Source organism: Bos taurus, chromosome 14, assembly GCF_002263795.3.
Source record: "Bos taurus isolate L1 Dominette 01449 registration number 42190680 breed Hereford chromosome 14, ARS-UCD2.0, whole genome shotgun sequence".
Classification (NCBI taxonomy): Eukaryota; Metazoa; Chordata; class Mammalia; order Artiodactyla; family Bovidae; genus Bos; species Bos taurus.
In genome coordinates, this window is record NC_037341.1 from 34,327,791 (window position 1) to 34,343,630 (window position 15,840).

Genomic DNA, 15,840 nt, shown 5'->3' on the forward strand with positions numbered 1-15,840 from the left:
GGATTCTTTACCAACTGAGCCACTATATACTAAAACTTAAATTAGTAAAACATATTGGTTGTACTAATGGATTACAGAAATAAATATTTATATACAATGACTTTAATTGGGAATTTAATGCTTTTCTATTACCAAACGTTGATTTACATGAATCACTTGTAGGATGCCATTATTAAGAAAATACATATTATACAGAGGAACAGAGTTGATATTTAATCATGACTGAGAGAAACATGAAAACAAGCCTCTAATCTACAGATATAGACAAAGGTTGTAGAAAAGGAAGGATGACGTTGACATCTGTGCTGTTAACTGAAGCAGCTGGGAAAAAAAGAAGTATTACTGACCACTGGTCATAGATAAATAATCTCTAAGAATAATATCCAGTTTAAATGACATAAAATTTATTATTTTAAAAGAAACCGTTACTTTGTTTATTGAAAATGGATAAACTATTGGATTTCTGCATTTTTGGTAAAATGTTATAAGAGCTTGGTTAGATAAATAGCTAATATTGTAGGTGCAAAATGTGATTTACACATTTTAGAATAGATATAATGTTATTTAAAAGTATATCTAGGGTTATTTTCAGTGTTCCACAGGCTATATTCTATGTAAATAATTCATAGTTAACAGAACATCTCATTCTCCAAAATCAAAACAACATAATCTTTCATTAAGCTGAAACTAAAGATGAGCTTTCCATTTCTTCTCAGGATCTGTGTTGCTAACTGTGGAAAGAAAATTACAGAGTAAACATTTAACAACAGACAAGCAAAATCACTGGATTTTAAGTTCTCTTGTAACTAGAAAGAGCATTAATTCCTAAAAATTTTTGTTGCTCAATATAAAGTTGGGGTTTCTCTTATGGTGCAGGTTGGGGGGTACAAATAACGTTGCTAAAACTTCTACACAGGATCCGACTTTGCACCTCTTGCTTTTTAAGCAGCAAACTTCTAAGATTATTAAGTTGACAAGTCAACACTAGTGAACAATTACAGAATTACTGCTTTAGTATCTTTGAGTTTACTACCTTTGCTACTGTGAAACCTTTGGCTGTTCCCAAATCTACATGTAAAGTTCTTTGTGGTCACTCTGGCAAAGGCGAAGTTCTCTTCCCGCTACATTCGGGTGGATGAGGACTGCAGCCCCCACGCAGGGCTCTCACTCCTGTGGGAGCTTTTGTTCTAATTTGTTGCTCCCTGGCCTTTTGCTACTGGCCCTTCCTAATGACTGTCTCTCCCACCCACAGTGACATTCAAGGGAGAACTCTGGTAGGTGGTGTTTTTCCTCAAAGGAAACTAGTTCATTTGTTAACAAATATTTTCAGTGCTCCAAATAAAAAAGATTTGGAAGAATACTTACCTATTTTTCCTTCTTTTTCTAATTTTTTCAAATGTAGCAAGACATTATGTTGGGCCATTTTATGTAAATGCTCGGGAGTATCCTAAAGGAAAGATGACAGTGTTTTTAAATTTTTAATTTTAATTAATTTATTTCTGGCCACACCACACAGTGTGCAGAACCTTAGTTCCGAACTCTCACCCTCTGCAGGAGAAGCAGAGTCCTTACCACTGGACCACCAGGGAAGTCCCGACAACATTTCTTTTTCAAAAAAATAACAGGGTTAGTCTTTTTGAAACTTTTAAAGAAAAAAGACAAAAGACGACAGTCTTTTTTGTTGTTGAGAGGTACTTTTTTAAAAAATATTTTAACTGAAGGATAACTGCTTTACAAAACTGTGGTTTTTCTGTCATACATCAAGAATCAGCCATAGGTACACCCATGTCCCCTCTCTCTCAGACCACGCTCTCATCTCCCTTTCCATTCTGCTCTCATCTCCCTTTCCATTCCAGCCTTCAGCCTGTCACAGAGTCCCTGTTTGAGTTCCCTGAATCAGACAGTAAATTCCCATTGGCTATCTGTTTCACACATGGTATTGTAAATTTCTATATTACTCTCTCCATACATCTCCCCTTCTCCCTCTTCTCCTCCCACCTTGTCCATAGGTCTGTTCTCCATGTCTGTTTCTCCACTGCTACCCTGAAAATAAATTCATCAGTGCTGTCTCTTCAGATTCCACATATATGTGTCAATATATGATATTTATATTTCTCTTTCTGACTTACTTCACTCTGTATAATGGGCTCTAGTTTTGTCCACTTCATTAGAACAGATTCAAATGCATTCCTTTTTATGGCTGAGTAGTATTCCATTGTATATACATACCACAGCTTCTTTATCCATTCATCTGTTGATGGACATCTAGGTTGCTTCCATGTTCTAGCTATTGTAAATAGTGCTGCAGTGAACACTGGGGTACATGTGTCTTTTTCAGTTTTGATTTCCTCAGGGTATATGCCTAGGAGTGGGATTGCTGAGTCATATGGTGTTTTTATTCCTAGCTTTTTAAGGAGTCTCCATACCATCAAGAAGACAGCTATAACTCTAGGTTTTTATATAGTAATAACCAAAACTATTTCATCCTATATATGTCTCACTTTGGGTCACTGCTGCTGCTGCTAAGTCGCTTCAGTTGTGTCCGACTCTGTGCGACCCCATAGATGGCAGCCCACCAGGCTCCCCCATCACTGGGATTCTCCAGAAAAGAACACTGGAGTGGGTTTCCATTTCCTTCTCCAAGGCATGAAAGTGAAAAGTGAAAGTGAAGTTGCTCAGTCGTGTCTGACTCTTAGCAACCCCATGGACTGTAGCCTACCAGGCTCCTCCATCCACAGGATTTTCCAGGCAAAAGTACTGTATAATTCACTAGCTTGTTGTATTGTTTAGATTACACATTATAAGAGGTAACATACACTTATTTGTCATATACACTATTTGTCTCTTTTATTCTTTAAGAATTTTTCAAAGTCAAGCTTCTTAACTAAATTGACTATCTCCATTTCTCAGCTCCCTGAAAATGTTTTGTTAAGGTCATCAAATTACATTTTAATGAAAATTCAAAGAATTCTTTTAAGTCCTCATTTTACCTGAAATCAGCAGGCGAGTCTCTCCTTTTGGAAGAGCTCTTCTCTTTTCCCTTCCCTAGGTTATCCTACCTCTCATCATTTTGTCTTCATTCTGGATATTCTTCCCGGGATTTCTCTTTAACACTGATGTCTACAATGAATTGTATCACTTGACTCTCTTCTCTTTTTACTCAATCAACTTGCCACTGCATTAAAGATTCCCAAGTAAAAACCTCCAAACCCAACTCTTCTTGAAGCTCCAGCACCATGTATTATATCCACCAGCATGATTTTCTAGGTCTAATTATACAACCCCCCTGGGCTAAGATCTGTGGTGGTCATTCTCAGTTTATAGGCTGAAGCCCACATTTTTTAGCATGGCAACCAAGGGCTTCCTCTGACCCACCATGCCTGTCTTTCCTGCCTCATATCCTGGGACTCCCTCCCTACCCACCTGCAACATGCATTCTGTGCTCCAATAACACACATGTTTTGGGGGGGGTTTCAAACACATAAAAGGCTTTTATGACCCCATTGTTTGAACACATCTTTCCTTCTATTTAGAATGACTTCCCTTCTCCTGTATCTGGCCTGGGAAATGCTTACTCCTTCTTCAAGAAGCGATTCAATCATTACGTTTCTGAAGGTGTTCCAGACAAGTCTCATGACCCATTATCTTCACCAGGTACAACTGACTTCTCTTTCCTTTGTGCCCCCAATGTGCTGTGTATGGGCCCTGGAGGGAAGCTTGGTGTGACAGAAAAACACAAGGTTTGAGTATCTGACTTCTGACATTTGAGTATGTGACATCTGCGAGTTTTGTGCCTTTGGAAAAGTTACTTAGCTCACACTTTTCAAGTCAGTTTTTAAATCTATTAAGTTGGAATAATAGTATCTTTACGTAGTGAAAACTTGGGGTACAGGAAATTAAGTACCCCAAAATACAAGTGTAATGTGAAGCATGTAGTACTGTATCTAACACATAACATGCTCAAAAAAATGGGAGCTATTATGAACATGTCTGTCTTTGCTAAACCCCAAGTTCTCTGAGGGAAGAGATCTGTAGTCATCTTAGTATCTCTGCACCTAGTCCAGGGGCACACGAAAACTTCAGTAAATGTTTGTAGAAAGAATAAATGTCTCCACAATATCTAATGCTATTCTACATGTAACAGATGCTGTACACATATGCACAGTGAACACATCCCTGAACACACCTCTGAATGCAGAACCAGCATTTCTGAGTCAGGCACAGTCACTGGCTGACTCATCTGTGAGGGTTAATCAGAGAGTTCTGCAGCCTGTACTTGGGTTAGAAAACACTACCCATGTTTCAATTTCAATGCATAATCTAGAATGGCTAAACTCTAGGAAGTGAACTCTTTCACAGAATTTAAATATTTACACTTCCCCTTTGCTCCTGGCACTTTTTATCTTCAGCCCTTTAAATCATTCATCCATCCCTTTAAACACAAAGCACAATGAGTGTGTTTTAACTGGTTTTTGATAACTTAGGCCTATGGGACATTGGGACATTGCTGTCATTCAATTGCTAAGTCGGGTCTGACTCTTTCTGACCCCACAGACTGCAGCACACCAGGCTTCTGTCCTTCACTATCTCCTGGAGCTTACTCAAAGACTCATGTCAAACTCAGTGATGCCACCCAACCATCTCATCCTCTGCTGCCACCTTCTCCTTCTGCCCTCAATCCTTCCCAGCAGCAGGGTTTTTCCCAATGAGTCAGATCTTCGCATCAGGTGGCTGAAGTATTGGAGCTTCAGCCTCACCATCAGTCCTTCCAATGAATATTCAGGGACTGACTGGTTTGATGGGACATTAAAGACCTTTACTAAATGAAACTCACTCAGGTTCCTTTTCAAGCTCATCTTTAGTTACACTCTCAGGTATCTTATGGCTGTATAGGTTATAGCAGTGGGAGTCTTAAAACCCAGATAATCTTATTACATTCTTAATCCCTAAGCTATACTGCCTACATCAGTTATCTAATGTACATTTGCTGAGAAACTGAATCCTACGGACAGATTGCCATATGCTGCTGTTAAACAAGGATGTGCTCAGAGGCCACTGTGTGAGGGGCTCTTTCTCTACTAAATGACTTTCCTCATGCTCTTCTTTGAGGCCTTTCTCCTTTTAGTCCATTGGGCTTCCCTTGTGGCTCAGCTGGTAAAGAATCTGCCTGCAATGTGGGAGACCTGGGTTCAATCCCTGGGTTAGGAAGATCCCCTGGAAATGGGAAAGGCTACTTACTCCACTATTCTGGCCTGGAGAATTCCATGGACTGTATAGTCCATGGGGTCACAAAGAGTTGGACATGACTGAGTGACTTTCACCTTCACAGGCACTGCTACTAATTCTCACTGCTATTAGCCAGGATCTGTCTCCAGCAGATCACCCCTTCTCACTCGCTGCCGAGTAGGACACTAGATAATAAAGATGGTCAGAGTAATATATTATTGTTGCTAGCTGCTCAGTAGTGTCCAACTCCCTGTGATTCCATGGACTGTAGCCCGATAGGATCCTCTGTAGCCTGATCATGGAATTTTCCAGGTAAGAATACTGGAGTTGGTTGCCATTCCCTTCTCCAAGTAAAACATAAATCATAACAAAGCCTCATCACCAGGCTGTTGGCAATGATCTCCTACAGAATGAAATATGAAAGGCTTAATAATGGCTCAGAAGGGTTATTCTGTGGGCCAGTGTTTACCAACTTCTGCATTCTAGAAACTTGAGATTTGATGATCTCAAATCTATACAAGTGACTAATATTACTTAAAAAATTAACAGACTCATTCTGCTCTAAGATGTGATGAGTTTACCACATTAATAGTCTATTGAATAGATTCTTCTATTAAAATTGTGGCTATGTACGAATGAGATAAACAAAAATTACCTTGTAAATACTTTTTACAAGTTCCATTGCTGTGAATGACTTTTCAAAGTTCTCATGAAATACTGTAAGAATCTGCTGTTCTCGGATGTTTCTGTGAGAAATGTATTGTAGAATTTTAGCTTCCGCATTATGGATAACTGGGCCATGTCCTGAATCAGAATAATTAGAAAGATTATTTCAATGAAATAAAAAATTTTAAGTACAACTGAAGTTAATTCACTCTACTAAAAAAATATTTCATACAGTGAACTGGAAAGGCACACTAAATATACAAGTGAGTATTATTTGGAAAACTATACAGGTGATAAGATAATCACATACCAAGCCAAAAACTATTAGAGAATTATGTCAAAATCTATATAAAATATTACAGTGTTCATTAGAAAAAAGAAGAGTAAGAATTAAAAGATAACAACAAAAGTAACAATAAAAATAGTAACCACAACAGTAACAACAGGTAGTATTAACAGTGTTCATTATTTGCCAGTTGTTGTTCAGTTGCTGTGTCTGACTCTGCGATCCCGTGGACTGTAGCATGTCAGGCTCCTCTGTCCTCCACTATCTCCCAGAGTTTGCTCAAATTCATGTGCTTGAATCGGTGATGCCACTCAACCATCTCATCCTCTGCTGCTCCCTTCTACTTTTACCTTCAATCTTTCCCAGCATCAGGGTCTTTTCTAATGACTCAGCTCTTTCCAACAAGCAGCCACAGTGTTGGAACTTCAACTTGAGCAACAGTCCTTCAATGAATATTCAGGGTTGATTTCCTTTAGGATTGACTGGTTTGATCTCCTTGCTGTCCAAGGGCCCTTAAGGGTCTTTTCCAGCACCAAAATTCAAAAGCATCAATTCTTCATGGCACTCAGCCTTCTTTACGGTCCAACTCTCACATCTTTACACGACTACTGGAAAACCCATAGCTTTACCTATACGGATGTTTGTTGGCAAAATGATGTCTCTGCTTTTTTTTGGTCTCTGCTTTTTAATACACTGTCTAGATTTGTCATAGCTTTCCTTTCAAGGGGCAAGTGTCTTTTAATTTCATGGCTGCAGTCACTGTCCACAGTTATTTTGGAGCCCAAGAAAATAAAAAGTCTGTTGCTGCTTCCACTGTTTCCCCAATATTTGCCATGAAGTGATGGGACTGGATACCGTGATCTTAGTCTTTTTTTTAATGTTGAGTTTATTTGCCAGATACTGCTCTAAATGTACTTTATTCTTACAAGAATCCCATGAAGTACGTATGTTTATTCTCCCCTTTGAACAGCAGAAACTCAGGCATAGGAAGGGTAATTAATCTGCCTGCAGTTACATATAGCTAAGTGGAGCTGGGATTCTGACTCAGGTCTTTTAACCACTCTGTGTTCTTAACCACTATGCTTATCAAAGATTGAAAAGTGGAATATATAAAGTAACTTCATGGAAGTGATGAAGAGCTATTAAAAATTCACAAGGACCACAGGAGAACTTTGAGTCTTATGTACAGGCTAGCAGTTCAGAAACCTTGATAACCCAGATAAAGTCATAATGAAATTTACCTTCTCTTAAAACAGTGAAAATGAATGTATTACACCAATCTGCAAGAGAGGTTTTTTTAAAGATACTTGAGAACAATCACCAGGAGTAGGGGCTTCCTTGGTGGCTCAGTGGTAATGAATCTACCTGCCAATGTAGGGGATGTGGGTTCAATACCTGGGTCAAGAAGATCCTCTGGAGAAGAAAATGGCAACTCACTGTAGTATTCTCGCCTAGGAAATCCCATGGACAGAGGAGCCTGGTGGGCTACAGTCCATGGGGTCCATGACTTAGCAACTAAAGAGCAACAACAAGAAACCAAAAGTAGACTGAGCTGTTATATAAAGAGCTCAGGCTTTATGATACGGACTACCATTTACTAGCTGTATGGCTGTGAAAGGCTCTGAATCTTGGAGCTTATTTCTTCAGCTATCTGCTTCACTGAGTTTCTGTGAAGACAGCTTTGTGAAGGTCCTGACACTGTACCTGGCAGGTAGGGTAGCAGGCTTCAATATGTGCTAGCTATGGCTATGGAATACCATTGAATAAGCCAGTTCACTGGATTCACTGAAGCCAACACTCCAAGAACCTATACCAGGCACCCTCTCATTAGCTTTGCTCCAATGTGAGTGCATCAAGCATCTACTCTCTTCTTTCAAAACAGTTGTTAGCCTCTGCTTCTTTGATGTCATAACATTAATCCAAATGCCTAGTACCACCAACTGTATGTTTCTCACCCCTCAGCAGTGAGACCTCATGAGAGAATATGAAGGTATTGAAGACATTGTATTTACAGATCTTTTCATGACTCTCTGGCTAGGAACAAGTTAGAAGGACTTAAAAGAGTCAGTTATTGAGTCTCTTTTTCCTCCTGGGGCCTTCTGTTGGGTCCTGTATCTTTCTTAGGTTTTAAGAGGGAGAGGAGATTCATACTGTAAAGCAGGGCAGTGACAGCTGATATACTAATAATAGGTATTTTTTTTTCCTTAGTAACTGAAATAAATGTAGTCTCACAGTTAATATGGAAAATATTGATTTCCATGCATGCATGCTTGTTACTTCAGTCATGTCTTCTCTTTGCAACCCTATGGACCATAGCCTGCCAGGTTCCCCTGTCCATGGGATTTTCCAGACAAGAACACTGGAGAGGGTTGCCATTTCCTTTTCCAGGGGACCTTCCTGACCCAGGGACCAAACTCACGTCTCTTAAGTCTCCTGTATTGGTAGGCAGGTTCTTTACTGTTAGTGCCATCTGGGAAGCCCCTCTGATTTCCACAGTGTGAGTTAAAAAACTAAAGCTCAGAGGTCAAATGTTACAGGTCACATGGCTAAAATGCAGTCCACAATAGAAATCAAGTTAACAAAACTAAAGATAGCTCATGAAATGAAAACATTTTCTGGTCCCAATAAGTTTATTTCCTTTGTTTAAGAGTTCTATTAACAGCTGGGTAGATATTAAAAAATAACGCTATCTTTTAAAAAAGTTATTAATACAACTCTCAGTCTTCTTTTTAATTGCATTGCTAGACAAGACTTAGGGGTGTAATTTAGAAAGAAGCAGTTTATACATATCCTCAAGAAGCAGTTTATACATATGTACATATACATATACAAACCAAAAGGAAATCTTTCTCATCATTTGAAACAAATGGTTTGCTAGGTTAAAAGAATGACCCACCTGGATATATAACTTTAGCTTTGATTTTTAATAACTCTTTCAGGGAGTTCATATAATCATAGAGGTCTTCAAATACAGTTGTTCCTTCCCCTAGGATGCAATCTCCAGAAAACAGAGCATTTTCTTCTTCTAAGACTAGAGCCATATGATCATCAGTGTGGCCAGGTGTGTATACAACTCTAGTTCAAAGAAGAAATAGTAACAGTTGGAACTTGTAGGCTTGGAAGAAATTTTGAGACGTAAATTATTCTCTCCTTCTTTATGGACAAGACACAAATAAATGATGTCAACACATTTTCTGAAAAGAGTGGCGTCTTAACTACTGGACTGCCAGGAAATCCCCTACATGAAGGTTTATGACCATACCAATAATAAACCAGTTAACTAAGTCTAAATAATTTGTTCTACAGAGTACTTGATTGCTCAGCCACATATAGGCAACACTCTCTAGTAGTCATTTTTTTCTGTTATTACTCCTGTACTTTGAATTGTATACTTTGAATTACTGCAGATTTCATGTTGTTTTCTTGTTTACCATTCTACCTCACAAGGCTATGAACTCTGAAAGGCAGGACTCCTGTCTAATTCTAATCTTTATATTCTCAATGCTTAGCACTCAGTAGTAGCTAATGGAGAAGGCAATGGCACCCCACTCCAGTACTCTTGCCTGGAAAATCCCATGGACGGAGGAGCCTGGTGGGCTGCAGTCCATGGGGTCGCTGGGAGTCGGACACGACTGAGCGACTTTACTTTCACTTTTCACTTTCATGCATTGGAGAAGGAAATGGCACCCCACTCCAGTGTCCTTGCCTGGAGAATCCCAGGGACAGGGGAGCCTGGTGGGCTGCCGTCCATGGGGTTGCACAGAGTCGGACACGACTAAAGCGACTTAGCAGCAGCAGCAGCAGTAGCTAATATCAATATATTGCTTTCCATGTGCCAGGCACTGACTTCAGGAATTTACAAGCATTATACACTTAATCCTTCCTACTAGTAATGGGGTGGGTACTATTAACCTCTCCATTTTCTATTTTAGAAAATGAAACCACAGGAGATAGCAAAAAATGTCTGATGGAATAAGATTTAAATTATGTTTTATTTAGCTTGAGAGGTTAATTATCCTTACCTTTTTTTTAAAATACAACTTTATTTTTTGGCTGCAAAAACAGAACTCTGTTTTTATTTTTTTTTAATTAATTATTTTATTTTTTCAGCTGCTCAATGCAGCATGAGGGATCTTAATTCCCTGACCAGGGATCAAACCCATGCCCTCTGCAGTGGAAGCAAAGAGTCTTAACTACTGGACTGCCAAGGAAGTCCTTCTCTTTGCCTATTCTAAATAGTATTGCATTTTATGTGCCTGGAATACTTTATTTTTCTCAATAATGGACTTTTTTGGGGGGAAGATAGGGCAGATATAATTGCATATTTGCATTTACTGTATAGGAACTGAGAGTGTGTTTCTGGTTAAGACTGGATTAACACCTGCAACTCTTCTTTTCCTCCTAAAACATCAATAAAATTACCATAAAGGGATATGTGAAAAATGGCATAAACCCATTGGAGTGAGGAGAATGGACCATATCATTAGAATTCTAGAAGCTAAAAGAAGACATATGAGTGAGAAATGACTTATTAGATGAGAGAAAAACTGACATCTAAGCTGGCAGAGGTGAAAGCTGAGACAGACCCAACCAGATTCACACTGCCGAAGTCTCCAGTCTCTGGATGTGGGGCACCAGGAATCTAGTAGAGGAGGGAGCTGAGATTAAAGGAAGAAAGATTCATTGAGAGTGTATTTAACACACATTCAAGTCTTCAGATTCCCCTCTCGTTTGGAGCAGCCTGACAAGCACTCCAACCCCACTGAGGGAAACGACTGGAGATTTAATCTTCAATGAGGGAAAGTTCAATGAGGGTGAAACACAGACCCTCGTTTAGGACATTAGTGGGGCTGTTTTTCTTTGTGGCTGTGGTAGCGACACCGACAGAGGTAGCGACACTCTTCTAAAAACAGGAAGACCACATGAACACACATGGATCCCCAAGCCTTCTTTCCACACTCAGCTTCCACACTCAGCTCCTATAATGCTGTCAGCCAGGCCTTTACTCTTCATGAAGATGAGAAGAGTCTTTGCTGGGAAACACTCCCAGCTCAGGAAGAAAGACTGATTCCTATGCTGGAAGTTCCCCAACTAAACAGTTCATCTAGATGACGCCACAGTGTGGCGCACAACCTACAGGAGCCCTCTTACGTTTTCAGAGCTCCCAAATAGCTGTCACCTCCCTTAGAAGACATCCTGGAGGAGGGCATGGCAACCCAGTCCAGTGTTCTTGCTGGGAGAATCCCCACGGACAGAGGACCCTGGTGGGCTACACTCCACAGGGTCACAAAGAGTCTGACATGACTGAAGCAACTGTGCACACATTCACCCTTTGAAGACACTGGTAAACACCAGATCACCAGACATCTGAAGAGAGCCTTTCAAACTGAGGAGAGCAAATAAAAACAAGCAAACCAATTTAGAGGCTACAAATTATAAGGAAGAAAATTTCCAACAAAAACAAAAACACGCACAAACCTCCCCTCCACAGCCACAAAGAAAAACAGCCCCACTAATGTCCTAGGAGAGATAAGAAGTTGCAATGATGAAACAAGAAAGAATAGTATGAATGGAGCATTTATGGGGCAAAATGATCTCCTGAAAGCTAAAAATGTGAGAAGAGAAAGGGAAAAATAGGATTAGGAGATAAAGCTGATAAAAACCTCCCAGAAAGTACAGCAAAAAGGCAAAAAAGACAGAAAACAGGAGAAAAAATAAAGTTAGGGGATGAGTCTAAGCGTTCTAACAAAACAGGAAGGGTTTAATAAATGAAACAGGACAAAACAGATTAGAGAAAACATCAGTGAACAACTTCAGGAAAATTGTGAGACCTGAAGGACACATGTTTCCAGACTGAAAAGGCCTTTCAAGGATCCAGCATTATAAACTTCCTCCAAGGTATACCACTGGGAATTTCCAGAACATAGTGAAGAAGAAAAAAAAAAAGAAAGAAAGAAAAAATACAAACAGGTGGTCAAAAAAGTTCAGCAACCTGAAAGGTTTCAGATTTCTCAGTCTTGATACTGTATTAACTAGAAGGCAATGAAATCTTGCATATGAAACCAAGAAGGAAAAAAGATTTTCAACCCGGAATTTACAAATAGTACACTTTAAGTCAAGTTGGATTAAACAGAGACATTTTTAGATGTGAAAGGTCTTAAAAATGCACTTTCTCAGAAAGCTATTGGAGGTGGGCTCCACCAAAACAGGAGTATCAAGAAAGAAAATTATGGGGTACAGGGGACAGGTGACCCAAGACAGGAGGGAGGCAAGGGGAAGCCCCAGGTGAGCATGAAGGGAATTCTGGGAGGATCATAGAGTCAGCCTGGAAGAGACCCATCCGGGACAGCAAGTTAGGAGGCTCTGAGGGAGGTTCATCCAGAACACGGAAGTGCGAGAATCCCAGATACATTTAAACATTCTGAGAGAATATTTATATAATTGGAGTTGAATTAATGATAAGTATATAGAAAATTATTCAAGTAACAAAACAACTATTAACTGCAGGAAAGCAGGAAAGGAAAATTAAGCACAGTTTACTACATGGTTCAGCTGTAAATAGTATCTATAGTCCTAGTAAGGTTAACATTGAATACTGAGCTAAGCAAAATTATGACCCCAGAAGACTGGGAGACAGGAATGGAGCCCATAAATAAGAGAAATGGGAAAACCAACTCTGATTTTTTTCAGAGTGGGAAATTAATTAAAAAAAAAAAAAAAAAACAACTAAATGGGAAAGTCAAGATGGGGCAAAGGATCAAAGAGTCCTTCAAGATTTGTTACTGTCATTGCTCTACCCTCTTTCATTTTTTCTCCCTAGAGGTGTCCATTTTCACCCCTTTTGCTAATTATATATGTCATGTGCCTGAATTTTTTTTGCGTGTGTGTGTCTGTCTGGCCTAAAAAAGCTACCTACCGAAGGTAATTCTGCATTCCTCTCTGCTTCAAGACCTTGAAAAGCCTACCTAATAGTCTAATAAACATATTTTCAAGTTTGGTTTTTAGATTCTACCAACTTATGATGAGTAAACCTTCTGGGCTTCCTAGGTGGCGCTAGTGGTAAAGAATCTGCCTGCCAAGGCAGGAGACATGAGACTTGGGTTCGATCCCTGAGTCAGGAAGATCCCCTAAAGGAGGGCATGGCAACCCACTCCAGTATTCTTGCCTGGAGAATCCCCTGGACAGAGGAGCCTGGCGGGCTACACTCCATAGGTTTGCAAAGAGCTGGACACGACTAAAATGACTGAGCATGCACATGCAGGTAAACCTTTTTTTAATAAAGTAAGTTAGATTACATTACTTTTTAAAGTCTGAAGTGAAGTCGTTCAGTCGTGTCTGACTCTTTGCAACCCCATGGTCTGTAGCCTACTAGGATCCTCTATCCATGGGATTTTCCAGGCTAATCTAGAATTAAAAAGAGAATCTATAAAAAATAGACAAGTTTAAATTATCTGTCTTATTTAAGCTTAACTCACAGGACCATATTACTAGTAAGCAACAATGAAGCTTCACTAACAAGATGTGTAACTATTAGCAACTAAAGGCTCAGTATTTTTATGGACTATCTCTAACAAACATTTAAAAGTCAGACAGTTTCACTATAATCTATGCCAGAGCATAGGTAAAGAAGGAAAACTTATGACTGCCAAACCTGATAAGGCTGCACAAAAAGAAAATTAACTACCCAATCTCATTAATGAATATTATTATAAAAATCTTAACCAAAATATTAAGCTGGCCAAAAAGTTCATTTGGGTTTTCCCCATAAGCTGGCATGGAAAAACCTGAATGACCTTTTTGGTCAACCCAATATTAACAAATAGAATGCAAAAGCAAATTTAAAAATAACATAGTGATCAAAGAAAGTTTATAAAAAAATGCAAGGGTGTTTCAATATTATAAGATCCCTGATAATAATAATAAAGCTATGGAGAAAACTAATAAGACCACTGCCCTAAACATTGCAAAGATGACAAAATTCAAATCGTAACAGTATTTAAGAAAACTGACACTACTCTAATGGCATTAGTGATAAATTAATAATAATTAGATGTCAACAAAGGAGCCCAAAATGCAGTACTTGGGTGCAATCTCAAAAATGACAGAATGATCTCTGTTCGTTTCCAAGGCAAACCATTCAATATCACAGTAATCCAAGTCTATACCCCAACCAGTAATGTTGAAGAAGCTGAACCTGAATGGTTCTATGAAGACCTACAAGACCTTTTAGAACTAACACCCAAAAAAGATATCCTCTTAATTAAAGGAGACTGGAATGCAAAAAGTAGGAAGTCAAGAGATACCTGTATAACAGGCAAGTTCGGCCTTAGAGTGTAAAACGAAGCAGGTCAAAGGCTCACAGAGTTCTGCCAAGAGAATAAACTGGTCATAGCAAACACCCTCCTCCAACAACACAAGAGACGACTCTACACATGGACATCACCAAAATCAGACTGATTATATTCTTTGTAGCCAAAAGATGGAGAAGCTCTATAGAGTCTCAAAAACAAGACCAGATGCTTACTGTGGCTCAGATCATGAACTCCTTATTGCCAAATTCAGACTTATTGAAGAAAGTAGGGAAAACCACTAGACCATTCAGGTATGACCTAAATCAAATCCCTTACGATTATACAGTGGAAGTGACAAGTAGATTCAAGGGATTAGATCTGATAGACAGAGTGCCTGAAGAACTATGGGAGGAGGTTCCTGACATTGTACAGGAGGCAGTGATCAAGACCATCCCCAAGGAAAAGAAATGCAAAAAGGAAAAATGGTTGTCTGAGGAGGCCTTACAAATAGCTGAGAAAAGAAGAGAAGCTAAAGGCAAAGGAGAAAAGGAGAGATATACCCATTTAAATGCAGCATTCCAAAGAATAGCAAGGAGAGATAAGAAAGCCTTCCTCAGTGATCAATGCAAAGAAATAGAGGAAAACAACAGACTGGGAAAGACTAGAGATCTCTTCAAGAAAATGAGAACTACCAAGGGAACATTTCATGCAAAGATGGGCACAATAAAGAACAGAAATGGTATGGACCTAACAGGAGCAGAAGATACTAAGAAGAGGTGGCAAGAATACACAGAAGAACTATACAAAAAAATTGTCATGACTCAGATAATGACGATGATGTGATCATTCACCTAGAGCCAGACATCCTGGAATGTGAAGTTAAATGGGGCTTAGGAAGCATCACTATGAACAAAGCTAGTGGAGGTGATGGAATTCCAGTTGAGCTATTTATTTCAAATCCTAAAAGATGATGCTGTGAAAGTGCTGCACTCAATATGCCAGCAAATCTGGAAAACTCAGCAGTGGCCACAGGACTGGAAAAGGTCAGTTTTCATTCCAAACCCAAAGAAAGGCCATGCCAAAGAATGTTCAAACTATTGCACAATTGCACTCATCTCACACGCTAGCAAAGTAATGCTCAAAATTCTCCAAGCCAGACTTCAACAGTATGTGAACCGTGAACTTCCAGATGTTCAAGCTGGATTTAGAAAAGGCAGAGGAACCAGAAATCAAATTGCCAACATCTGCTGGATCACTGAAAAAGCAAGAGAGTTTCAGAAAAACATCTATTTCTGCTTTATTGACTATGTCAAAGCCTTTAACTGTGTGGATCACAACACACTGTGGAAAATTCTTAAAGAGATCACCTTA

The 15,840-nt window shown here is 39.3% G+C and overlaps 1 protein-coding gene across 1 annotated transcript in view; it reads right to left on the bottom strand.

The window, feature by feature from the left end:
- Positions 1–407: 407 nt before the first annotated feature.
- LACTB2 (lactamase beta 2) overlaps positions 408–15,840 on the bottom strand; it is a 32,404-nt gene continuing 16,971 nt past the window's right edge. The window contains exons 4-7 of the mRNA NM_001076045.2: positions 9,075–9,253; positions 5,882–6,030; positions 1,366–1,447; positions 408–731 (exon numbers count right to left, since the gene is read on the bottom strand). Of these exons, the coding sequence (NP_001069513.1) occupies positions 688–731; positions 1,366–1,447; positions 5,882–6,030; positions 9,075–9,253 (454 nt within the window). The 3' untranslated portion in view covers positions 408–687. The remainder of the gene's footprint in view (positions 732–1,365; positions 1,448–5,881; positions 6,031–9,074; positions 9,254–15,840) is intronic.